This window comes from Mytilus galloprovincialis, chromosome 5 (genome assembly GCF_965363235.1).
Source record: "Mytilus galloprovincialis chromosome 5, xbMytGall1.hap1.1, whole genome shotgun sequence".
NCBI classification, from domain to species: domain Eukaryota; kingdom Metazoa; phylum Mollusca; class Bivalvia; order Mytilida; family Mytilidae; genus Mytilus; species Mytilus galloprovincialis.
The window spans coordinates 661,866-689,688 of NC_134842.1; the positions used below are offsets into that span (position 1 = coordinate 661,866).

At 29.8% G+C, this 27,823-nt stretch overlaps 2 protein-coding genes across 2 annotated transcripts in view; one reads left to right on the plus strand and one right to left on the minus strand.

The window, feature by feature from the left end:
- Positions 1-24,306, minus strand: part of LOC143076944 (uncharacterized) — a 96,687-nt gene extending 72,381 nt beyond the window's left edge. Inside the window, exon 1 of the mRNA XM_076252841.1 lies at positions 24,207-24,306. Within this exon, the coding sequence (XP_076108956.1) occupies positions 24,207-24,306 (100 nt within the window). The remainder of the gene's footprint in view (positions 1-24,206) is intronic.
- Positions 1-27,823, plus strand: part of LOC143076945 (uncharacterized) — a 177,383-nt gene that overhangs the window by 136,067 nt on the left and 13,493 nt on the right. The window contains exons 3-6 of the mRNA XM_076252842.1: positions 26,205-26,243; positions 26,437-26,476; positions 27,278-27,310; positions 27,785-27,820. Coding sequence (XP_076108957.1) covers positions 26,208-26,243; positions 26,437-26,476; positions 27,278-27,310; positions 27,785-27,820 — 145 coding nt within the window. The 5' untranslated portion in view covers positions 26,205-26,207. The remainder of the gene's footprint in view (positions 1-26,204; positions 26,244-26,436; positions 26,477-27,277; positions 27,311-27,784; positions 27,821-27,823) is intronic.

The following is a 27,823-nucleotide window of genomic DNA, read 5'->3' on the forward strand; positions in this document are numbered from 1 at the left end:
CATGTATGTGTATAAATTATTTGTTAAATGAACTTGTACAATAATTTTCGGCCAAAATAAAAGTTTTATTTATCTTGTTTTATATTCTGAGCCAAAGATAATTTTAATTTTATGAAAAAAAAACTATTCTAAACCATAAAAAGTATAAAAATCCAATGGCGGTCAATAATTTTCAGTAAAATGAAACAATATTTGCATTTTAGGAAACGCATACAAAAATTTTATATCTTTTTCTTAAATTAAAAGAAAGCATATTTTATAAAGAACAGCCAATCCTGATGTACAAAAAGTACTGAAATCATATGACAGTTAATAATTTGTATCAAAATAAATCAATAACTACATTCTTATTCCACAAAAATAAAAATTTAAGTATTTTAATTCTCATTATATCTGAATTCTGATTAGAAGACTTGTCTCAAGATGGTAAAAATAATTGATTTCAAATAGAATAGTATCATTTTTGATAAAAAGAAGAATAATTTTGATTATTTTAAACAATGCGAACAAAATTTTAGTATGATTTCTCTGACATAACTTTAATTTTATGAACAAAAAAACTATTTTAAACTATAATAAGTACAAAATCCAATGGCGGTCAATAATTTTCAGTAAAATGAAGAAATATTTGCATTTAAGGTAACACGTACAAAAATTTAATATCTTTTTCCTTAAAGTAAGCATGTTTTATGAAGAACAGCCAATCCTGATGTACAAAAAGTACTGAAATCATATGACGGTTAATAATTTGTATCAAAATAAATCAATAACTGCATTCTTATTCCGCAAAAATAAAAGTTTTTAGTATTTTAATTCTCATTATATCTCATTCTAATTAGAAGACTTGTCTCAAGATGGTAAAAATAACTGATTTCAAATAAAATTGTATCTTTTTTGATAAAAAGAAGAATAATTTTGATTATTTTAAACAATGCAAACAAAATTTTAGTCTGATTTGTCTGATATAATTTTAATTTTATGAAAAAAAACTATTCTCAACTATAAAAAGTACAAAAATACAATGGCGGTCAATAATTTTCAGTAAAATGAAGAAATATTTGCATTTTAGGTAACGCATACAAAAATTTAATATTTTTTTCCATAAAGTAAGCATGTTTTATGAAGAACAGCCGATCCTGATGTACAAAAAGTACTGAAATTATATGACGGTTAATAATTTGTATCAAAATAAATCAATAACTGCATTCTTATTCCACAAAAATAAAAGTTTAAGTATTTTAATTCTCATTATATTTCAATTCTTATTAGAAGATTTGTCTCAAGATGGTAAAAATAATTGATTTCAAATTAAATAGTATCTTTTTTGATAAAAAGAAGAATAATTTTGATTATTTTAAACAATGCGAACAAAATTTTGGTATGATCTTTCTGATATAATTTTAATTTTATGAAAAAAAACTATTCTTAACTATAAAAAGTACAAAAATCCAATGGCGGTCAATAATTTTCAGTAAAATGAAGAAATATTTGCAATTTAGGTAACGCATACAAAAATTTAATATTTTTTTCCATAAAGTAAGCATGTTTTATGAAGAACAGCCGATCCTGATGTACAAAAAGTACTGAAATTATATGACGGTTAATAATTTGTATCAAAATAAATCAATAACTGCATTCTTATTCCACAAAAATAAAAGTTTAAGTATTTTTATTCTCATTATATCTCAATTCTAATTAGAAGACTTGTCTCAAGATGGTAAAAATAACTGATTTCAAATAAAATAGTATCATTTTTGATAAAAAGAAGAATAATTTTGATTATTTTAAACAATGCGAACAAAATTTTGGTATGATCTTTCTGATATAATTTTAATTTTATGAAAAAAAGCTATTCTTAACTATAAAAAGTACAAAAATCCAATGGCGGTCAATAATTTTCTGTAAAATGAAACAATATTTGCATTTTAGGAAACGCGTACAAAAATTTAATATCTTTTTCCTTATAGTAAGATTATTTTATGAAGAGCAGCCAATCCTGATGTACAAAAAGTACTGAAATCATATGACGGTTAATAATTTGTATCAAAATAAATCAATAACTGCATTCTTATTCCGCAAAAATAAAAGTTTTTAGTATTTTAATTCTCATTATATCTCATTCTAATTAGAAGACTTGTCTCAAGATGGTAAAAATAACTGATTTCAAATAAAATTGTATCTTTTTTGATAAAAAGAAGAATAATTTTGATTATTTTAAACAATGCAAACAAAATTTTAGTCTGATTTGTCTGATATAATTTTAATTTTATGAAAAAAAACTATTCTCAACTATAAAAAGTACAAAAATACAATGGCGGTCAATAATTTTCAGTAAAATGAAGAAATATTTGCATTTTAGGTAACGCATACAAAAATTTAATATTTTTTTCCATAAAGTAAGCATGTTTTATGAAGAACAGCCGATCCTGATGTACAAAAAGTACTGAAATTATATGACGGTTAATAATTTGTATCAAAATAAATCAATAACTGCATTCTTATTCCACAAAAATAAAAGTTTAAGTATTTTAATTCTCATTATATTTCAATTCTTATTAGAAGATTTGTCTCAAGATGGTAAAAATAATTGATTTCAAATTAAATAGTATCTTTTTTGATAAAAAGAAGAATAATTTTGATTATTTTAAACAATGCGAACAAAATTTTGGTATGATCTTTCTGATATAATTTTAATTTTATGAAAAAAAACTATTCTTAACTATAAAAAGTACAAAAATCCAATGGCGGTCAATAATTTTCAGTAAAATGAAGAAATATTTGCAATTTAGGTAACGCATACAAAAATTTAATATTTTTTTCCATAAAGTAAGCACGTTTTATGAAGAACAGCCGATCCTGATGTACAAAAAGTACTGAAATTATATGACGGTTAATAATTTGTATCAAAATAAATCAATAACTGCATTCTTATTCCACAAAAATAAAAGTTTAAGTATTTTTATTCTCATTATATCTCAATTCTAATTAGAAGACTTGTCTCAAGATGGTAAAAATAACTGATTTCAAATAAAATAGTATCATTTTTGATAAAAAGAAGAATAATTTTGATTATTTTAAACAATGCGAACAAAATTTTGGTATGATCTTTCTGATATAATTTTAATTTTATGAAAAAAAGCTATTCTTAACTATAAAAAGTACAAAAATCCAATGGCGGTCAATAATTTTCAGTAAAATGAAACAATATTTGCATTTTAGGAAACGCGTACAAAAATTTAATATCTTTTTCCTTATAGTAAGATTATTTTATGAAGAGCAGCCAATCCTGATGTACAAAAGTACTGAAATTATATGACGGTTAATAATTTGTATCAAAATAAATCAATAACTACATTCTCATTCCACAAAAATAAAAGTTTAAGTATTTTAATTCTCACTATATCTTAATTCTGATTAGAAGACTTGTCTCTAGATGGTAAAAATAACTGATTTCAAATAAAATAGTATCATTTTTAATAAAAAGAAGAATAATTTTGGTCATTTTTAACAATGCGAATAAAATTTCAGTATGGTTTCTCTGATATTATTTTAATTTTATGAAAAAAAAACTATTCTCAACTATAAAAAGTATAAAAATCCAATGGCAGTCAATAATCTTCAGTAAAATGAAACAATATTTGCATTTTAGGTAACGCGTACAAACATTTAATATCTTTTTCCTTAAAGTAGGCATGTTTTATGAAGAACAGCCAATCCTGATGTACAAAAAGTACTGAAATCATATGACAGTTAATAATTTGTATCAAAATAAATCAATAACTACATTCTTATTCCACAAAAATAAAAGTTTAAGTATTTTAATTCTCACTATATCTCATTTCTGATTAGAAGACTTGTCTCTAGATGGTAAAAATAACTAATATCAAATAAAATAGAATCATTTTTAATAAAAAGAAGAATAATTTTGGTTATTTTTAACAATGCGAATAAAATTTCAATATGATTTCTCTGCCATTCTTTTAATTTAATGAAAAAAAACTATTCTAAACTATAAAAAGTACAAAAATCCAATGGCGGTCAATAATTTTCAGTAAAATGAAGAAATATTTGCATTTTAGGCAACGCGTACACAAATTTAATATCTTTTTCCTTAAAGTAAGATTATTTTATGAAGAACAGCCAATCATTATGTACAAAAAGTACTGAAATCATATGACAATTAATAATATGCATCAAAATAAATCAATAACTACATTCTTATTCCACAAAAATAAAAGTTTAAGTATTTTAATTCTCATTATATCTGAATTCTTATTAGAAGACTTGTCTCAAGATGGTAAAAATAACTGATTTCAAATAAAATAGTATCATTTTTGATAAAAAGAAGAATAATTTTGATTATTTTAAACAATGGGAACAAAATTTTAGTATAATTTCTCTGACATTCCTTTAAATTTATGAACAAAAAAACTATTCTAAACTATAAAAAGTACAAAATCCAATGGCGGTCAATAATTTTCAGTAAAATGGAAAAATATTTGCATTTTAGGTAACGCGTACAAAAATTTAATATCTTTTTCCTTAAAGTAAGATTGTTTTATGAAGAACAGCCAATCCTGATGTACAAAAAGTACTGAAATCATATGATGGTTAATAATTTGCATCAAAATAAATCAAAAACTGCATTCTTATTCCACAAAAATAAAAGTTTAAGTATTTTAATTCTCATTATATCTCAATTCTAATTAGAAGACTTGTCTCAAGATTGTAAAAATAACTGATTGCAAATAAAATAGCACAATATTTGATAAAAAGAATATTAATTTTGGTAATTCTAAACAATGGGAACAAACTTTTAATATCATTTCTTTGACATTCTTAATGAAAAGCCTCTTTTTGATATCTTTTTGAAATTTGTCTTTATAAATGTGACACTTTTCGTGCGGAAGAATAAATCGTTGTCCCGCAGATACGGATCGATCAACCTTTCGGGACGACAATTTTGGTCGGGAAGACTATGTCCTCCCGGATGCTTAATATGTGATCAAGTAATGGAACAAAACTGATGTGTGGGAAGTGTTTGTCAAACCGTAACACTTTTAATTGATTCTATTACCACCAATATTAATGGACGAGATGATTTATAAAATAATCGTTAAGAAGACAATTGGTTTAGTACAATAAAAATAAAAAGTAGTTTATACATAGACACGCAATGTGAATCGACCCTCTAGTAGTAGAAAAAATATTTAAATTGACTTTGTTACCCCCAATTATAATTGACGAAAGTAAATATAAAAACTGACCTTCTCACAGTGTATAAAAGCCTCTTCTTGATTTCTTTTTGAAATTTGTCTTTATATATGTGACAATTGTCGTGCGGAAGGTAAAATCGTCGTCCCGCAGATACGGATCGATCAACTTTTCGGGACGACAATTTTGGTCGGGACGACTATGGATCGATCAACTTTTCGGGACGACAATTTTGGTCGGGACGACTATATCCTCCAAGATGCCATTAATATTTGGGGTAACACAGTCAATTTAAAGTTTTAAGATTTGGCAAACACTTCCCACACATCATTTTTGTTCCATTACTTGTCACATATTTCGCATCATTAAAGAATGGTCTTTTTCGTTTTATTTAGGTTATATATTTTCAAAACCGGCGAGTTCTAAAACGGTGTCTACATCGCGATTTTTATTGCATTATTTTCCAAACATTCTCGGGGAAAAACCAAATGAAAGAATCAATTATTGAAAAATGTAGTCTATTTTTTTTCAATATTTTAAATTTTTGTATCCTTATCATCATAAAATTCTTAAAAAAACTTATCATAATCACGGACTTTCTATATTCTCGTCACAATCGACGCATTTAAAATAACAAATTACAAAAATAACTGCTGTATTTTTTTAACAAGAAATAGAAATAATTTTAATCAATGCATATTTTTCTGATAGTATTTTTTTAATAAAAAAGATAACTACTCCTAAATAAAATAATATCATCTTTGATAAAAAGAACAATAATTTTGGTTATTTTAAACAATGGGAATAAAATTTTTAGTATGATTTCTCCGACATTCCTTTAATTTTATGAACAAAAAAACTATTTTAAACTATAAAAAGTACAAAATCCAATGGCGGTCAATAATTTCAGTAAAATGAAGAAATATTTGCATTTTAGGTAACGCATACAAAAATTTAATATCTTTTTCCTTAAAGTAAGCATGTTTTATGAAGAACAGCCAATCCTGATGTACAAAAAGTACTGAAATTATATGACGGTTAATAATTTGTATCAAAATAAATCAATAACTGCATTCTTATTCCACAAAAATAAAAGTTTTAAGTATTTTAATTCTCATTATACCTCAATTCTACTTAGAAGACTTGTCTCAAGATGGTAAAAATAACTTATTTCAAATAAAATAGTATCATTTTTGATAAAGAGAAGAATAATTTTGATTATTTTAAACAATGCGAACAAAATTTTAGTATGATTTTTCTGATATTATTTTAATTTTATGAAAAAAAACTATTCTCAACTATAAAAAGTATAAAAATCCAATGGCGGTCAATAATTTTCAGTAAAATGAAACAATATTTGCATTTTAGGAAACGCATACAAAAATTTTATATCTTTTTCTTAAATTAAAAGTAAGCATATTTTATAAAGAACAGCCAATCCTGATGTACAAAAAGTACTGAAATCATATGACAGTTAATAATTTGTATCAAAATAAATCAATAACTGCATTCTTATTCCACAAAAATAAAAGTTTTTAGTATTTTAATTCTCATTATATCTCATTCTAATTAGAAGACTTGTCTCAAGATGGTAAAAATAACTGATTTCAAATAAAATTGTATCTTTTTTGATAAAAAGAAGAATAATTTTGATTATTTTAAACAATGCAAACAAAATTTTAGTCTGATTTGTCTGATATAATTTTAATTTTATGAAAAAAAACTATTTTCAACTATCAAAAGTACAAAAATCCAATAGCGGTCAATAATTTTCAGTAAAATGAAGAAATATTTGCATTTTAGGTAACGCATACAAAAATTTAATATTTTTTTCCATAAAGTAAGCATGTTTTATGAAGAACAGCCAATCCTGATGTACAAAAAGTACTGAAATTATATGACGGTTAATAATTTGTATCAAAATAAATCAATAACTGCATTCTTATTCCACAAAAATAAAAGTTTAAGTATTTTAATTCTCATTATATTTCAATTCTTATTAGAAGATTTGTCTCAAGATGGTAAAAATAACTGATTTCAAATAAAATAGTATCTTTTTTGATAAAAAGAAGAATAATTTTGATTATTTTAAACAATGCGAACAAAATTTTGGTATGATCTTTCTGATATAATTTTAATTTTATGAAAAAAAACTATTCTTAACTATAAAAAAAACAAAAATCCAATGGCGGTCAATAATTTTCAGTAAAATGAAGAAATATCTGCATTTTAGGTAACGCATACAAAAATTTAATATCTTTTTCCTTAAAGTAAGCATGTTTTATGAAGAACAGCCAATCCTGATGTACAAAAAGTACTGAAATTATATGACGGTTAATAATTTGTATCAAAATGAATCAATAACTGCATTCTTATTCCACAAAAATAAAAGTTTAAGTATTTTAATTCTCATTATACCTCAATTCTACTTAGAAGACTTGTCTCAAGATGGTAAAAATAACTTATTTCAAATAAAATAGTATCATTTTTGATAAAGAGAAGAATAATTTTGATTATTTTAAATGATGCGAACAAAATTTTAGTATGATTTTTCTGATATTATTTTAATTTTATGAAAAAAAAAATATTCTCAACTATAAAAAGTATAAAAATCCAATGGCGGTCAATAATTTTCAGTAAAATGAAACAATATTTGCATTTTAGGAAACGCATACAAAAATTTTATATCTTTTTCTTAAATTAAAAGTAAGCATATTTTATAAAGAACAGCCAATCCTGATGTACAAAAAGTACTGAAATCATATGACGGTTAATAATTTGTATCAAAATAAATCAATAACTACATTCTTATTCCACAAAAATAAAAATTTAAGTATTTTAATTCTCATTATATCTGAATTCTGATTAGAAGACTTGTCTCAAGATGGTAAAAATAACTGATTTTAAATAAAATAGTATCATTTTTGATAAAAAGAAGAAGAATTTTGATTATTTTAAACAATAGCGAACAAAATTTTAGTATGATTTTTCTGATATTATTTTAATTTTATGAAAAAAAACTATTCTCAACTATAAAAATTATAAAAATCCAATGGCGGTCAATAATTTTCAGTAAAATGAAACTATATTTGCATTTTAGGAAACGCGTACAAAAATTTTATATCTTTTTCCTAAAAGTAAGCATGTTTTATGAAGAGCAGCCAATCCTGATGTACAAAAAGAACTGAAATCTTATGATGGTTAATAATTTGTATCAAAATAAATCAATAACTACATTCTTATTCCACAAAAATAAAAGTTTAAGTATTTTAATTCTCATTACATCTGAATTCTGATTAGAAGACTTGTCTCAAGATGGTAAAAATAACTGATTTCAAATAAAACAGTATCATTTTTGATAAAAAGAAGAATAATTTTGATTATTTTAAACAATGCGAACAAAATTTTAGTATGATTTCTCTGACATTCCTTTAAATTTATGAACAAAAAAACTATTTTAAACTATAATAAGTACAAAATCCAATGGTGGTCAATAATTTTCAGTAAAATGAAGAAATATTTGCATTTAAGGTAACACATACAAAAATTTAATATCTTTTTCCTTAAAGTAAGCATGTTTTATGAAGAACAGCCAATCCTGATGTACAAAAAGTACTGAAATCATATGACGGTTAATAATTTGTATCAAAATAAATCAATAACTGCATTCTTATTCCACAAAAATAAAAGTTTTTAGTATTTTAATTCTCATTATATCTCATTCTAATTAGAAGACTTGTCTCAAGATGGTAAAAATAACTGATTTCAAATAAAATTGTATCTTTTTTGATAAAAAAAAGAATAATTTTGATTATTTTAAACAATGCAAACAAAATTTTAGTATGATTTGTCTGATATAATTTTAATTTTATGAAAAAAAACTATTCTCAACTATAAAAAGTACAAAAATCCAATGGCGGTCAATAATTTTCAGTAAAATGAAGAAATATTTGCATTTTAGGTAACGCATACAAAAATTTAATATTTTTTTCCATAAAGTAAGCATGTTTTATGAAGAACAGCCGATCCTGATGTACAAAAAGTACTGAAATTATATGACGGTTAATAATTTGTATCAAAATAAATCAATAACTGCATTCTTATTCCACAAAAATAAAAGTTTAAGTATTTTTATTCTCATTATATCTCAATTCTAATTAGAAGACTTGTCTCAAGATGGTAAAAATAACTGATTTCAAATAAAATAGTATCATTTTTGATAAAAAGAAGAATAATTTTGATTATTTTAAACAATGCGAGCAAAATTTTTGTATGATCTTTCTGATATAATTTTAATTTTATGAAAAAAAGCTATTCTTAACTTTAAAAAGTACGAAAATCCAATGGCGGTCAATAATTTTCAGTAAAATGAAACAATATTTGCATTTTAGGAAACGCGTACAAAAATTTAATATCTTTTTCCTTATAGTAAGATTATTTTATGAAGAGCAGCCAATCCTGATGTACAAAAGTACTGAAATCATATGACGGTTAATAATTTGTTTCAAAATAAATCAATAACTACATTCTCATTCCACAAAAATAAAAGTTTAAGTATTTGAATTCTCACTATATCTTAATTCTGATTAGAAGACTTGTCTCTAGATGGTAAAAATAACTGATTTCAAATAAAATAGTATCATTTTTAATAAAAAGAAGAATAATTTTGGTCATTTTTAACAATGCGAATAAAATTTCAGTATGGTTTCTCTGATATTATTTTAATTTTATGAAAACAAAAACTATTCTCAACTATAAAAAGAATAAAAATCCAATGGCAGTCAATAATTTTCAGTAAAATGAAACAATATTTGCATTTTAGGTAACGCATACAAACATTTAATATCTTTTTCCTTAAAGTAGGCATGTTTTATGAAGAACAGCCAATCCTGATGTACAAAAAGTACTGAAATTATATGACAGTTAATAATTTGTATCAAAATAAATCAATAACTACATTCTTATTCCACAAAAATAAAAGTTTAAGTATTTTAATTCTCACTATATCTCAATTCTGATTAGAAGACTTGTCTCAAGATTGTAAAAATAACTGATTGCAAATAAAATAGTACAATATTTGATAAAAAGAATATTAATTTTGGTAATTCTAAACAATGGGAACAAACTTTTAATATCATTTCTTTGACATTCTTTTAATTTCATGAAAAAACAACCTATTCGAAACTATTTAAAGTTCAAAAATCCAATGGCGGTCAACAATAACCATTTTCGTAGAAATAAGTTCATGTTAACAGAGCTATATAATACAATTATGTATTTATTATATGTCTCTGATGTTTATAATATTTAATACGAAAATATTAATCAACACAAACTGTAAGCATCTTATTCTGTTAAACTATTTTTACTTTTGTATTGCAACTAATTTTATTACAAATTATAACGTGTAAATTAAGGTGTCTTCGTAGAGGTCAGCGTTCATCGATTGTAAACACTGTGGAGTTCGGTTTACATAAGAATTTTAAATATATACGTATCCGTCCGATCCGTGCATAACTTTAATTTACTGATCGATCGGTGACAGTTGTCAGGGTAACTCTCAAATAGGTTATTTGACTTATCTGACGGATCCTATAGGTCACCGATCACCGATCACTCATCAATCAGTCAAACATCCGTCACCGATCATTCACCGATCAGTCAAGTTCACGTCAAACAGTAACGCCTACGGTTGCAAGTACTGTAACAAAAAGACGATTTGGTATAATTGCCAATGAGACAACTCTCCACAAAAGACCAATAGGGCACTTTAATTGTCAAATCTTGACTTGATACAGGTCTTTCTATGTATATTCATTTAAGTTTTACGTTTCAAATATGCCTTGAATGTCAATTATAGCCTAGAAACGCCCACTGAGTTACAAATATGGCCTGGTCCGGAATAGTACGGTAGATTCTATGCAAGTTGAACACAATATGATCTGATGTAAAGGTTTATGTTTGTCGTATTTTATGCGGAATTCAGTTTGTTGGCATAAAATCGCCGTCCCGAAAAAGCTGATCAACTTTTAAAAAAGCAAAGCTTAACCCCGACATTACTTTTTGGGTTAGAGTTAGGTATTGGACTATGGTAGAACACTAATGCAAGGGTTAGTGATGTAAACTTTGTCACTTCTTCGCATGCGTGAAAGTTTAGTGTATGAAAAGTGCCTCAGATTTGAATGTTCAAACAGGTGTAGAATGGATTCAGATAGAGATATTTTTTAAAGTTAACCTTTTTCGAAAAGCTAAAACGGCGGTCTAGAGGATGAAGACTTATTGTTATCACTGAAGTATATGGCCGCACTTTCCGACTTCACGTAAGAAATGTTTGTGTGAGAGCAAAGTCTAACAATAACCCAAACACCTATACAAAATATAACGACATTCAGTCTTTGCCGTTGTCTTGGTTTAGATATTTTAATTTCACTAAACCTAACCCAAAACCTAACGCAAACGTTAAACTTGATCCTGACCTAAACCCTTATCCTAACTCTTACCCTATCTCTAAATTGTTATGTTGAAGGTCTTACTTTATCTGATCGTATTGAAATAATTAAAAAATGACCTCAAAGACGCAGAACTTTTCAACGGGCAAGCCTTACAATAAATTTGTCGTCCTCTAGATTTTCTATTTATCTTTTCGGAAGAGTTAACTTTCACCAAAAATATTTATATTCAAATCCATTATCGTTACGAAAGAGATTATCGTCTCGATTACGATGGTCGTCCCGAGAAAGATGATGAACATTAACGCAAACCTTAACATTGACCCTTACTCTTACCCTTACCCTAACGGTAACTCTTACTGTAACCCTTAATTGATATTTTGGAGGTCTTACTTTATCTTTGGACCGGATTAAAATGAGTTTCCGGCCTCTAGATCGTTTTTTTTTATCTTTTCAGAACAGTTTACTTTAAAAAAAATCTCTCTCTAAAAATACATTGTCGTCCCGAAACAGATGTTCTTCCCGCTTAAGATGGTCGTCTCGAAAAAGATGATCTTCCCGCTTAAGATGGTCGTCCCGAAAAAGATGATCTTCCCGCTTAAGATGATCCTCCCGCTTAAGATGGTCGTCCCGAAAAAGATAATCTTCCCGCTTAAGATGGTCGTCCCGAAAAAGATGATCTTCCCGCTTAAGATGGTCGTCCCGAAAAAGATGATCTTCCCGCTTAAGATGGTCGTCCCGAAAAAGATGATGGACAAGCATCCTCAAAACACGTCTCCCTCCTTTTTTCTTTTAAAACATCACATCTTCATCCTTAAGCTATTATCTTTCGACCTTCCTCCTTCCTCTTGGTACCATACACCTTCCTCTCTCTTCATGATAGGAAACATTCCTCCTTCCTTCCCTTTACGTAAAAAAGGAAGGATAAAGAATGTCAAACGTTAGAAATGGAAGGAGGAAGGTTGATCATTTCAAACGACAGAAAGAAGGACAAAGTCTAAAAGGTTCGAGACATTATTGCTATTAGGTCAGTAACTTTTTGCTACGCTTATGAACACCCTCAATTTCATTGAACTCTTTAATAATGAACTATTTGATTTAATGAGTTTACTGTTTTGGGGAAGCACAAATAATTTGTTATAAAAAAGGTTTTCATTGTGATGTATTCATTTTTGTACCTTTAAACGTATAATTGGACTATATTCTGTTTATACGACCACAAAAGTTTTTTTTACGTCGTACGTCGTATAATGCTATCATGTCGTCGTCGTCGTCGACCGAAGACGCATTTAGTGTCTGGTCAATAACTTTAAATAAATGGTTCTCCAAATTTTTTTACCAGAACATTCAATATATGATGTTAATTAAATGTCAGGTTTTTGGAATGATTGCAAAAGAGGGTGTGGTAGTATTTTTTCTTCTTTTTTTAATTTCTCCATTTCAAATTTTTTGAACAATATTATGCTATATTATTGTAAGTTTTTAACAGTTGTTTTGTGTCAGAAACCCATATTATGTCAAAAATTTGATCACAATCCAAATTCAGAGCTGTAATAATCTTTAATGTTGTGTCCATACTTGTCCCAACTGTTCATGGTTCAAACTCTGTGGTCGTATAAAGCTGCGCACTATGGAGCACCTGGTTTATTTACTACAGCAGAGTCAGTTTATTTTCTGTCTGACTATGTCTCCAACCCCACATATCCTTTCTCCTTTTCATTTGAAAAAAACCCTTCCTTTTTATCTCACCTGGACCAAATTTAACAAAACTTAGCCACAATCATTATTAGGGTATCTAGTTTAAAAAATGTTTGTGGTGACCTGCCAAAACCAACCAAGATGGCCGCCATAGCTAAAAATAGAACATAGGGGTAAAATGTAGATTTTGGCTTATAACTCTGAAACCAAAGTATTTAAAGCAAATATTACAGGGGTTAACTTGTTTATCTAGTAATAATATATCTGCCCTGCAATTTTCAGATGAATTGGACAACTGGTTGTTTGTTTGCTGCCCCCCAATTGGTAATTTTTAAAGAAATTTAGCCGTTTCTTGATTACTAGTATAGATAGAGAGAAACTGTAAACAGCAATAATGTTCAGCAAATTAAGATCTACAAATAAACCAACATGGCCAAAATGGTCAGTTGACCCCTTACGGAGTTATTGCCCTTAATAGACAATTTTTAACAATTTTCATTGATTTGGTAAATTTTGGTAAGTTTTTACAAATTATTTTCCTCTGTAACTAAAGGGCCAAGTTCATTACAGATAGAGCAAATTGTAAGTAGCAAGAATGATCAGTAAAGTATGATCTACAAACACATCACCATCATCAAAACACAATTTTGTCATGAATCCATCTGTTTCCTATGTTTAATATGCAAAGAGACTAAGGTGAGCGACACAGGCTCTTAAGAGCCTCTAGTTTCTTAAACACACCTTCTTATTTTCGTTTTTTTTTTAATTTTACAACACATATTACTCCTTCTTTTTGCCCCTCTTCCTCTAAACACCACATTGCTTCCTCCTTCTATTTCATAAAACACATCTCCCTCCTTCGTTTTTCTTTTAAAACTAACCCTCATTTTTCCTTCTTTTTCCTATTACCACGTACCTTCCTCTTTCCTTTTTCACATCGCATCTTCATTCTTAAGCTTGTAGCTGCCGACCTTCCTCCTTCCTCTTGGTACCATACACCTTCCTCTCTCCTCATGATAGGATACATTCCTCCTTCCTTCCCCTTACCTCAAAAAAGGAAGGAGGAAGAATGTCAAACGTCATCAATGGAAGAAGGAAGGTCGATCATTTAAAACGATAGAAAGAAAAACAAAATACGAAAAATATTGCTATCGGGTCAGTAACGTTTTACTACACTTATGCACACCCTCGATGTCATTGAACTCTTTAATAATGAACTATTTGATTTAAAAAGATATTTTTTTTTTTAAAGTTAACCTTTTTCGAAAAGCTAAAACGGCGGTCTAGAGGATGAAGACTTATTGTTATCACTCAAGTATATGGCCGCACTTTCCGACTTCACTTAAGAAATGTTTGTGTGAGAGCAAAGCCTAACCCATTGCCGTTGTCTTGGTTTAGATATTTTAATTTCACTAAACCTAACCCAAAACCTAACGCAAACGTTAAACTTGATCCTGACCTAAACCCTTATGCTAACCCTTACCCTATCTCTAAATTGTTATGTTGAAGGTCTTACTTTATATGATCGGATTAAAATAATTAAAAAATGACCTCAAAGACGCAGAACTTTTCAACGGGCAAGCCTTACATTAAATTTGTCGTCCTCTAGATTTACTATGTATCTTTTCGGAAGAGTTAACTTTCACCAAAAATATTTATATTCAAATCCATTATCGTTACAAAAGAGATTATCGTCTCGATTTCGATGGTCGTCCTGAGAAAGATGATGAACATTAACACAACCCTTAACATTGTCCCTTACTCTTACCCTTACCCTAACGGTAACTCTTACTGTAACCCTAAATTCTTATTTTGGAGGTCTTACTTTATCTTTGGACCGGATTTAAATGAGTTTTCGGCCTCTAGATCGCTTTTTTATCTTTTCAGAACAGTTTACTTTAAAAAAAATCTCTCTCTTCAAATACATTGTCGTCCCGAAACAGATTATCTTCCCGCTTAAGATGGTCGTCCCGAAACAGATGATCTTCCCGCTTAAGATGGTCGTCCCGAAACAGATGATCTTCCCGCTTAAGATGGTCGTCCCGAAAAAGATGATATTCCCGCTTAAAATGGTCGTTCCGAAAAAGATGATCTTCCCGCTTAAGATGGTCGTCCCGAAAAAGATGATCTTCCCGCTTAAGATGGTCGTCCCGAAAAAGATGATGGACAAGCATCCTCAAAACACGTCTCCCTGCTTTTTTTTAAAAACATCACATCTTCATCCTTAAGCTATTATCTGTCGACCTTCCTCCTTCCTCTTGGTACCATACACCTTCCTCTCTCTTCATGATAGGAAACATTCCTCTTTCCTTCCCTTTACGTCAAAAAAGGAAGGAAAAAGAATGTCAAACGTTATAAATGGAAGGAGGAAGGTTGATCATTTAAAACGACAGACAGAAGGACAAAGATACGAGACATTATTGCTATCAAGGTCAGTAACTTTTTGCTACGCTTATGAACACCCTCAATTTCATTGAACTCTTTAATAATGAACTATTTGATTTAATGAGTTTACTGTTTTGGGGAAGCACACATAATTTGCAATAAAAAAGGTTTTCATTGTGATGTATTCATTTTTGTACCCTTAAACGTATAATGGACTATATTCTGTTTATACGACCACAAAAGTTTTTTTACGTCGTATAATGCTATCATGTCGTCGTCGTCGTCGACCGAAGACGCATTTAGTGTCTGGTCAATAAATTTAAATAAATGGTTCTTCAATTTTTTTACCAGAACATTCAATATATGATGTTAATTAAGTGTCAGGTTTTTGGAATGATTGCAAAAGAGAGTGTGGTAGTAGTTTTCCTTTTTTTTTTAATTTCTCCATTTCAAATTTTTTGAACAATATTATGCTATATTATTGTAAGTTTTTAACAGTTGTTTGGTGTCAGAAACCCATATTATGTCAAAAATTTGATCACAATCCAAATTCAGAGTTGTAATAATCTTTAATGTTGTGTCCATACTTGTCCCAACTGTTCAAGGTTCGACCTCTGTGGTCGTATAAAGCTGCGCCCTATGGAGCCTCTGGTTTATTTACTACAGCAGAGTCAGTTTATTTTCTGTCTGACTATGTCTCCAACCCCACATATCCTTTCTCCTTTTCTTTTGAAAAAACCCTTCCGTTTTATCTCACCTGGACCAAATTTAACCAAACTTAGCCACAATCATTATTAGGGTATCTAATTTAAAAAAAATGTTGGTGGTGACCTGCCAAACTAACCAAGATGGCCGCCATGGCTAAAAATAGAACATAGGGGTAAAATGTAGATTTTAGCTGATAACTCTGAAACCAAAGCATTTAAAACAAATCTTACAGGGGTTTACTTGTTTATCTAGTAATTATATATCTGCCCTACAATTTTCAGATGAATTGGACAACTGGTTGATGGGTTGCTGCCCCCCCCCCCCCCCCTAATTGGTAATTTTTAAAGAAATTTAGCCGTTTTTGGTTATTATCTTGAATACTAGTATAGATAGAGAGAAACTGTAAACAGCAATAATGCTCAGCAAATTAAGATCTACAAATAAGTCAACATGGCCAATATGGTCAGTTGACCCCTTAACGAGTTATTGCCCTTAATAGTCAATTTTTAACAATTTTTATTGATTTGGTAAATTTTGGTAAGTTTTTACAAATTATTTTCCTCTGTAACTTAAGGGCCAAGTTCATTACAGATAGAGCAAATTGTAAGTAGCAAGAATGTACAGTAAAGTATGATCTACTAACACATCACTATCATCAAAACACAATTTTGTCATGAATCCATCTGTTTCCTATGTTTAATATGCAAATAGACTAAGGTGAGCGACACAGGCTGTTAAGAGCCTCTAGTTTCTTAAACACACCTTCTTATTTTCTTTTTTATTTATTTTACAACACATATTCCTCCTTTTTTTTGCCCCTCTTCCTCTAAATACCACATTGCTTTCTCCTTCTATTTCATAAAACACATCTCCCTCCTTCGTTTTTCTTTTAAAACTAACCCTCATTTTTCCTTCTTTTTCCTATTACCACGTACCTTCCTCTTTCCTTTTTCACATCGCATCTTCATTCTTAAGCTTGTAGCTGCCGACCTTCCTCCTTCCTCTTGGTACCATACACCTTCCTCTCTCCTCATGATAGGATACATTCCTCCTTCCTTCCTTTTACGTCAAAAAAGGAAGGAGGAAGAATGTCAAACGTCATAAATGGAAGAAGGAAGGTCGATCATTTAAAACGATAGAAAGAAGGACAAAGTACGAAACATTATTGCTATCGGGTCAGTAACTTTTTACAACACTTATGCACACCCTCAATTTCATTGAACTCTTTAATATTGAACTATTTGATTTAAAGAGATATTTTTTGGAAAGATTAGAACTTGTTCTAAATCTTTACTTAGGCACCGGCCTCCCTAACAACAGGACAGGATAGCTACTGTTACTAAATGTATTCACACTGAAATATAGTTCCCTATGGTTCTGATGTATGTGCACATAATACACATATAAACTGAAAAAAACTGGGTATATAATTGGAGCAGTTCATTCAAGAATGTATGTCATTAAGGTGCAGGCTTTTTAAAAAACATTTTGATTAGTTAACTGGGTATTGATTCAACTAGTATGATTGACAACTGTCATTATCACTAAACAATCAGAGACAAGGTGGACCTTTAATTACAATGCCCCACCTCCTAAACTGCCAATCAAATTGACCACATTACCTATCAACCTCATTCTTACATAATTATACAGACCACTCAATATAATTCTTAATAGACAAGTATTTGACCTCATAATCATGATAGTTGAATACACAAATGTGTATATTAGATGAATGATATTTATAAGGATGATAGATTTATTTATTGTGAATTTCTTTTGATCTACATTACATGTATAAAGTGATTCTGTAAATTATATCTGAAAGATAAATGATTAATGGATTAACAAGATCTAAAAAAAATGAAATATGAATATAAACATGAATAAATAAAACGTATTCAAGTAAGGCCTATAATTTACTTGATAAATTTCCAATAATCATCTTTAATTAATCAACAATTAAATTAGTCCACTTTTTTTTGTGTCAGGAATTGGCTTGAAACAGTTTAAAAATTTTAAAACTTTTAATTATAACAAACCATTGTTTATTAGTTTATTTCCAATCAATTATTATGTCTATTTTAGTCATTTGAATTTTTATTAGAAGTGAATATATATTTTTGCAATCAAGAAAGAATCTACATTTCAATAAGATAAGTTTTTTAATTGGTTTACGTTGAAAAAGTACATTTTCAATGCCCTGTGTTGAAAAATACTTTAAAAATTTATCAAAAGGCACTCTCAAACTTTTAATCTTCAATGCCATATAACCCCCTGTTTCAACTTACAAAATGCCCCAAAACAACATTTTTCCTTTGTTTTGTTGACACTTTAAAGTTTTAAGCTGTTGGTCCAGATTTATGTCTTACAAGGATAGTTGGTAACATTTCCTAGAAGAATTTTTGCATTTTTTTGTTTTTTTGAAAAATGGTCAGAACCGGCAACATAATTTCGATAAGAAATAAACTGCAATTTAAATAAAATTGTGCAAATTAAGAGACCCATATTATTTAATTTGAGCTCATTTTATCCTCATACTGGAAAAGCAAGTTTCCTTCTAAAGACCTGCTGTAAATGCAATTTTCAGCAATATTGCTTTATAAATGTTCATTTTTCCCCACCATACCTTAATATGAAATAATTCAAACTACTCTTCTAATCTTTCCATGAGTGATTTCCATCACTTTGATTTTTAAAGTTAACCTTTTTCGAAAAGCTAAAACGGCGGTCTAGAGGATGAAGACTTATTGTTATCACTGAAGTATATGGCCGCACTTTCCGACTTCACTTAAGAAATGTTTGTGTGAGAGCAAAGTCTAACAATAACCCAAACACCTACCTATACAAAATATAACGACATTCAGTCTTTGCCGTTGTCTTGGTTTAGATATTTTAATTTCACTAAACCTAACCTAAAACCTAACGCAAACGTTAAACTTGATCCTGACCTAAACTCTTATCCTAACTCTTACCCTATCTCTAAATTTTTATGTTGAAGGTCTTATTTTATCTGATCGGATTGGAATAATTAAAAAATGACCTCAAAGACGCAGAACTTTTCAACGGGCAAGCCTTACAATAAATTTGTCGTCCTCTAGATTTTCTATTTATCTTTTCGGAAGAGTTAACTTTCACCAAAAATATTGATATTCAAATCCATTATCGATACGAAAGAGATTATCGTCTCGATTACAATGGTCGTCCCGAGAAAGATGATGAACATTAACGCAAACCTTAACATTGACCCTTACTCTTACCCTTACCCTAACGGTAACTCTTACTGTAACCCTAAATTGTTACTTTGGAGGTCTTACTTTATCTTTGGACCGGATTAAAATGAGTTTCCAGCCTCTAGATCGCAGGTTCAACCCACCACTTTTATTCCCCTTTAAAAGTGTCCTGTACCAAGTCAGGAAGATGGCCATTGTTATATTATTGTTCGTTTCTGTGTGTGTTGCATTTTAACGTTGAGTCGTTTGTGTTTTCTCTTATTTTTGAGATATTGAGATCAGACGTGGCACGGTACTTGTCTATCCCTAATTCATGTATTTGGTTTTCATGTTATATTTGTTATTCTCGTGGTGTTTTGTCTGATGCTTGGTCTATTTCTGTGTGTGTTACGTTTCGGTGTTATGTCGTTGTTCTCCTCTTATATTTAATGCGTTTCCCTCGGTTTTAGTTTGTTACCCCGATTTTGTTTTTTGTCCCTGGATTTATGAGTTTTGAACAGCGGTATACTACTGTTGCCTTTTTTTATCTTTTCAGAACAGTTTACTTTAAAAAAAAATCTCTCTCTTCAAATACATTGTCGTCCCGAAACAGATGATCTTCTTGTTTAAGATGGTCGTCCCAAAACAGATGATCTTCCCGCTTAAGATGGTCGTCCCGAAACAGATGATCTTCCCGCTTAAGATGGTCGTCCCGAAAAAGATGATCTTCCCGCTTAAGATGGTCGTCCCGAAAAAGATGATGGACAAGCTTCCTCAAAACACATCTCCCTCCTTTTTTTTTTTAAACATCACATCTTCATCCTTAAGCTATTATCTGTCGACCTTCCTCCTTCCTCTTGGTACCATACACCTTCCTCTCTCTTCATGATAGGAAACATTCCTCCTTCCTTCCCTTTACGTAAAAAAAGGAAGGATGAAGAATGTCAAACGTTATAAATGAGAGAAAGAAGGACAAAGTCTAAAAGGTACGAGACATTATTGCTGTCAGGTCAGTAACTTTTTGCTACGCTTATAAACACCCTCAATTTCATTGAACTCTTTAATAATGAACTTTTTGATTTAATGAGTTAACTGTTTTGGGGAAGCACAAATATTTTGTTATAAAAAAGGTTTTCATTGTGATGTATTCATTTTTGTACCCTTAAACGTATAATTGGACTATATTCTGTTTATACGACCACAAAAGTTTTTTTTACGTCGTATAATGCTATCATGTCGTCGTCGTCGTCGACCGAAGACGCATTTAGTGTTTGTTCAATAAATTTAAATAAATGGTTCACCAAATTTTTATACCAGAACATTCAATATATGATGTTAATTAAATGTCAGGTTTTTGGACTGATTGCAAAAGAGGGTGTGGTAGAAGTTTTCCTTTTTTTTTATTTCTCCATTTCAAATTTTTTGAACAATATTATGCTATATTATTGTAAGTTTTTAACAGTTGTTTTGTGTCAGAAACCCATATTATGTCAAGAATTTGATTACAATTCAAATTCAGAGCTGTAATAATCTTTAATGTTGTGTCCATACTTGTCCCGACTGTTCAGGGTTCGACCTCTGTGGTCGTATAAAGCTGCGCCCTATGGAGCACCTGGTTCATTTACTACAGCAGAGTCAGTTTATTTTCTGTCTGACTATGTCTCCAACCCCCACATATCCTTTTTCCTTTTCTTTTGAAAAAAACCCTTCCTTTTTAGCTCACCTGGCCCACAGGACCAAGTGAGCTATTCTCTTTCCATCCGTCGTCTTTCGTTGTCCGTCGTCGTTAACTTTTACAAAAATCTTCTCCTCTGAAAATACTGGGCCAAATTTAACTAAACTTGGCCACAATCATCATTTAGGTATCTAGTTTAAAAATTGTGTTCGGTGACCCGCCAAACCAACCAAGATGGCCGCTAAGGCTAAAAATAGAACATAAGAGCAAATCTGACATGGTTTAAATTGTTTATTAAGTCAAGATCTATCTGCCCTGAAATTTTCAAATGAATCAGACAATAGGTTGTTCGGTTGTCGCCCCTGAATCGGTAATTTTAAGAAAATTTTGTCCGTTTGTTGTTATTATCTTGAAAATTATTATAGAAAGAGATAAACTGTAAACAACAATAATATTCCGAAAAGTTAGATCTACAAATAAGTCAAGATGACCAAAATGGTCAGTTGACCCCTTAAGGAGTTTTTGCCCTTAATAGTAATTTTTACCAATTTTTCGTAAATGTTTGTAATCTTTTACAAAAATCTTCTCCTCTGAAACTACTGGACCAAATTTAACCAAATTTAGCCACAATCATTATTAGTGTATCTAGTTTAAAAAATGTTTGTGGTGACCTGCCAAACTAACCAAAATGGCCGCCATGGCTAAAAATAGAATATAGGGGTAAAATGTAGATTTTGGCTTATAACTCTGAAACCAAAGCATTTAAAGCAAATCTTACAGGGGTTAACTTGTTTATCTAGTAATTATATATCTGCCCTGCAATTTTCAGATGAATTGGACAACTGGTTGTTGGGTTGCTGCCCCCCAATTGGTAATTTTTAAAGAAATTTAGCCGTTTTTGGTTATTATCTTGAATACTAGTATAGATAGCACAACCAACCAAAATGGCCGCCATGGTCAAAAATAGAACATAGGGGTAAAATGTAGATTTTGGCTTATAACTCTGAAACCAAAGCATTTAAAGCAAATCTTACGGAGTTAACTTGTTTATCTTGTAATTATCTATCTGCCCTGCAATTTTCAGATGAATTGGACAACTGGTTGTTTGGTTGCTGCCCCCCAATTGGTATTTTTTAAAGAAATTTAGCCGTTTTTGGTTATTATCTTGAATACTAGTATAGATAGAGATAAACTGTAAACAGCAATAATGTTCAGCAAATTAAGATCTACCAATAAGCCAACATGGCCAAAATGATCAGTTGATCCCTTAAGGAGTTATTGCCCTTTATAGTCAATTTTTAACAATTTTCATTGATTTGGTAAATTTTGGTAAGTTTTTACAAATTATTTTCCTCTGTAACTAAAAGGCCAAGTCCATTACAGATAGAGCAAATTGTAAGTAGCAAGAATGATCAGTAAAGTATGATCTACAAACACATCACCATCATCAAAATCACAATTTTGTCATGAATCCATCTGTTTCCTATGTTTAATATGCAAATAGACCAAGTTGAACGACACAGGCTCTTAAGAGCCTCTAGTTTCTTAAACACACCTTCTTATTTCCTTTTTTTTTATTTTACAACACATATTCCTCCTTCTTTTTGCCCCTCTTCCTCTAAATACCACATTACTTCCTCCTTCTATTTCATAAAACACATCTCCCTCCTTCCTTTTTCTTTTAAAACACACCCTCATTTTTCCTTCTTGTTCCTATTACCACGTACCTTTCTCTTTCCTTTTTCTTATCGCATCTTCATTCTTAAGCTTGTAGCTGCCGACCTTCCTCCTTCCTCTTGGTACCATACACCTTCCTCTCTCCTCATGATAGGATACATTCCTCCTTCCTTCCTCTTACGTCAAAAAAGGAAGGAGGAAGAATTTCAAACGTCATAAATGGAAGAAGGAAGGTCGATCATTTAAAACGATAGAAAGAAGGACAAAGTCTACTAGGTACGAAACATTATTGCTTTCAGGTCAGTAACTTTTTACTTCGCTTATGCACACCCTCAATTTCATTGAACTCTTTAATAATGAACTATTTGATTTAATTCTTTAATTGTTTTGGGGAAGCACATATAATTTGCAATAAAAAAGGTTTTGATTGTGATGTTTACATTTTCGTACCCTTAAACGTATAATTGGACTATATTCTGTTTATACGACCGCAAAATTTGTTTGCGTCGTATAATGCTACCATGTCGTCGTCGTCGTCGACCGAAGACGCATTTTGTTTCTGGTCAATTAATTTAAATGAATGGTTCTCTATATTTTTTTTTCAGAACATTCAATATATTATGTATAATAAAATGTCAGGTTTTTGGACGAATTGAAAAAAAGGGAGTGGTAGTAGTTTTCAATTTGTTTTTTTTAATTTCTCCGTTTCAAATTTTTTAACAATATTGTGCTATATAATTGTAAGTTTTTGACATTAATTTTGTGTAAGAAACCCATATTATGTCCAAAATTTCATCACAATCCAAATTCAGAGCTGTAATAATCTTTAATGTTGTGTCCATACTTGTCCCAACTGTTCAGGGTTCGACCTCTGTGGTCGTATAAAGCTGCGCTCTGTGGAACACCTGGTTTATTTACTACAGCAGAGTCAGTTTATTTTCTGTCTGACCATGACTCTAACCCCAACACACACTTTCTCCTTTTCTTTGAAAAAAAACTTTCTTTTTTCTTAAACACACCTTCGTATTTCCTTTTCTCTTTTACAACACACATTCCTCCTTCTGTGTGTCCCTCTTCCTTTTAATACCACATTTCTTCCTTCTTCTTTTTCATAAAACACATCTCCCTACGTCCTTTTTCTTTTAAAACAAATCCTCATTTTTCCTTCTTTTCCTAATTACCACATACCTTCCTCTTTCCTCTTTTCACATCGCATCTTCATCCCTAAGCTTTTAGCTGCCGATCTTCCTCCTTCCTCTTGGTACCATACACCTTCCTCTCTCCGCATGATATGATGCATTCCTCCTTCTTTCCTTTTACGTCAGAAAAGGAAGGAAGATCATTGTCAAACGTCATAAATGTAAGGAAGAAGGTCAATCATTTAAAACGATAGAATAAAAGGACAAAGACAAATAGTTACGAAACATTATTACTATCAGGTCAGTAACTTGTTACTACTTTTATGCACAAATTTTAAATAATGCACTAATTGATTTAAAGTTTTAATTTTTCGAGTAAACACACAAAATTTGCAATAAAAAAGGCTTTCATTATCATGTATACATTTTCGTACCCTTATACGTATAATTGGACTATATACTGTTTATTCGACCACAAAAGTTTTTTTTGCGTCGTATAATGCTATTATGTCGTCGTCGTCGTCCGAAGACGCATTTAGTTCCCGGCCTATAACTTAAATTTTAGTGAATGGTTCTCTGTAAATTTTTACCAGAAGGTTCAATTGATTATGTATAATAAAATGTCAGATTTTGGACTAACTGCCAAATAAGTGGGTGGTAGTAGTTATCAATTTTTTTTTACCATATTTCCCAAATGTAAAATTTTTGAAAAAATTGAAGAAAGAAATCTTCAATTGCCCAATATTGCGTAAAAGATTTGTAAGATCTTGACATTTATTTTGTGTCAAAAACCCATATTATGACAAAAATGGGATCACAATCCAAATTCATAGCTGTATCAATCTTGAATGTTGTGTCCATACTTGCCCAAACTGTTCAAGGTTCGACCTCTGAGGTCGTATAAAGCTGCGCCCTGCGGAGCACCTGGTTTTGATATTAAATGAGTTTTTGACCATCAATAGTCAGAGTCATTACCCTTTTGTTAAAAAAAACCTATGAACATACGTTATTCGTAATGTACATCAGCAATGCTTATGCAGAAGTATGTATAAAAATCATAATTTCTACTATTATTCCTAGAAAAAAAAATAACCTTGCTAATTTGACTCAGGCAAAATTTGATGATCTTATCAAGTTGTTTAGGATCTGAATTTTAAATTTTCCGCAAATTTTGTGATTTTGTCATGGATAGACCCTGTTTTGGTATGGTTTTGGACATGTTATATGTACTTTGAATGCCACTAAATATACAGCAGTGGTAAAAATATCAACAAGCCGTACGTGTCTAACCCTCAACTTTTCAGTACAAATAATTATTTGCATATTTTCAGTAATATTTCGAAAAAGAAGTTTTTTCATAACTGAAAAACTTGGTCATCTTGCTGTACTAAAAATTTTGGTCATTTTCGTAGTACTGAAACTGTTAGTAGTTTTTCCGTACTGAACATTGAGTCATTTAAATATGACTTCAGAATTAAAGGTATTTTGTCATTTCTTAGTACTTCTATAAAGAACTTTCAAAACGTGTTCAAGACTTAATCAAATGTATGTGACAAGATGAAAAATACTTATTGTGACGCTATTCGTGAGTCTTGCGTCCGGATATGTAGATTTTCTATCGACGTGATGGACACTGAAAGAAGTTTTACAACTATACTGTTAGTTTTTGGTTTTGAAAAAAAATATTTTTGTGATTCCATGACATATTAATCAATGAAATTAAACAGGCAGATGATGCGCATGCGTCTTTGTTGTTTTAATCTTGCTGACGACAACTTCAAAATGTACAAATTGTGAGGAAAACTTCAAACTAAGAACGTTCAACAGATCAATGAAACTGCAATTATAAGAAGAATTAGGCCTTAAAACAAGGACGCTGACATGTCAAGGTGATCATGAACTTAATATGGTTATCAAACCAAGGGCTTTTTGAGTTTACTATATACCGTTTCACTTAAATAATTATAAATGGAGTGTCTTTAAATATTTATTCTCGTAAACCTTATCGTATCTTACAGCAAAATTAAACTACACTTTCTTTTTTCAGAACATGGAATCGTGGTTTAAAGCACAATTTGAAGAGTTCGTAAGTATATCTATATATTTCTCTATCTGTTGATATTTATAACATACACTTTCCTTTATGACTTAAAGTAAACTGTTAATGATTAAATTGAACATTATGTGGCCATTCACTTCAATACATTAATTCAGTGGAGGATTGTATTCCAAATGAATCGTTGTTTTATTTGTATCAAATTATATTTTATTTCTTTCAGGGCCAAGATCTGAAAAATGAAATAAGAGAACAACATATAGGTAGTATTGTTTGAATTATCGTAACATATACTTTTTCTGGAAAATGTTCCGATTCATCTGGAAAACAGATACTAAATAAGTTTCTAAAGAAACGATTTCGATTTTTCACTTCTTTTACTTAATCACTACCTTCACAATATGATAAACTACATCACAGGAAAGGATAGTGTGAAAAATTTCCAGCATTTTAGGTGTCTGTCAACGTTTCCATGTTTGTGAACTTAATATACAATGTCCTTTTTATCACCAAAATTTGCCAAAGAAAAAAAAAACCCTACAACGAAGATATTACCAATTAGGTAGTAAGTTCAGTCTTAACAAATACAAGTAGGAGATTTAAACTGATATCAAATCTTAATATTACTGCAACTTCATATAACAGCTTTAGCTCGACATATGATACCATCCACCTGTTTACATATAGTATAATGTGAACAGGAATATGATCTTAATATTTCTGATTGCAGAAATTATATTTAAAGTGTTATTCAGATTAGTTGTCAAAACTTCTATGGTGTGGTATAAAAAAGTATATGTTCATCCACTTGTTTACATATAGTATAAGGTGAGCAGGAAATTGTCTCCATGATGAATTATTGACTAAGGAAACGAAATTAGATTAAAAAACAAATAACTTCAATATTATCAACCTTTGTTCATATTCAATCTGTTCTTGTGCTCAATCTGTGTACAAAAGGTAGGAAAACAATGGCCTTCTTTAACCACTTTGATTGATTCGGCTTGTTGAAATGAGTAAGGAAAACATAAGAGTAGCAGTAACACTTTTAACCTTTCTTTCAGCAACAGTTACAGACCTGAAAATGTTTGTTGAAAGTAAGTTGATTAAAATTTAATAAATCTAGAACCAGCGTAATATTTTGTGAATTGTATGTGAGTTTTGAAAATCATTTTCTTGCCTTTTATCCAAAACAACATTTACATAATCATGATAATGTATCTTCCAAAAGCTTGAAGAAACAATTACAACAATATAAATAAAACCACAATACTTACAATGTCAAATGTTTATGAATTGATCGCCATTGAGTAGAGTATTATGTTTAAAAAGTGAAAGAAAATAAAATATGATTCTACAATACTTCGGGACACTAAATTAAAGCAATCTAATATATATTTAATTATTTACAATGAGAAAACTATCAGTATGTGTTAAACGAAAATAAACCAGCAAAATTAAGTTGCTTATATGATATGTCAAATTCTAACAAATCCTTACAAATAGATAACTTAAGTTTTAAAAGACTAAATGGAATGTAATTTCATGATACTTAAACTTGCTTATTTTAGGAAAACTAGCCAAAGAGAAGGAAGCAAAAGAAAGAGGTA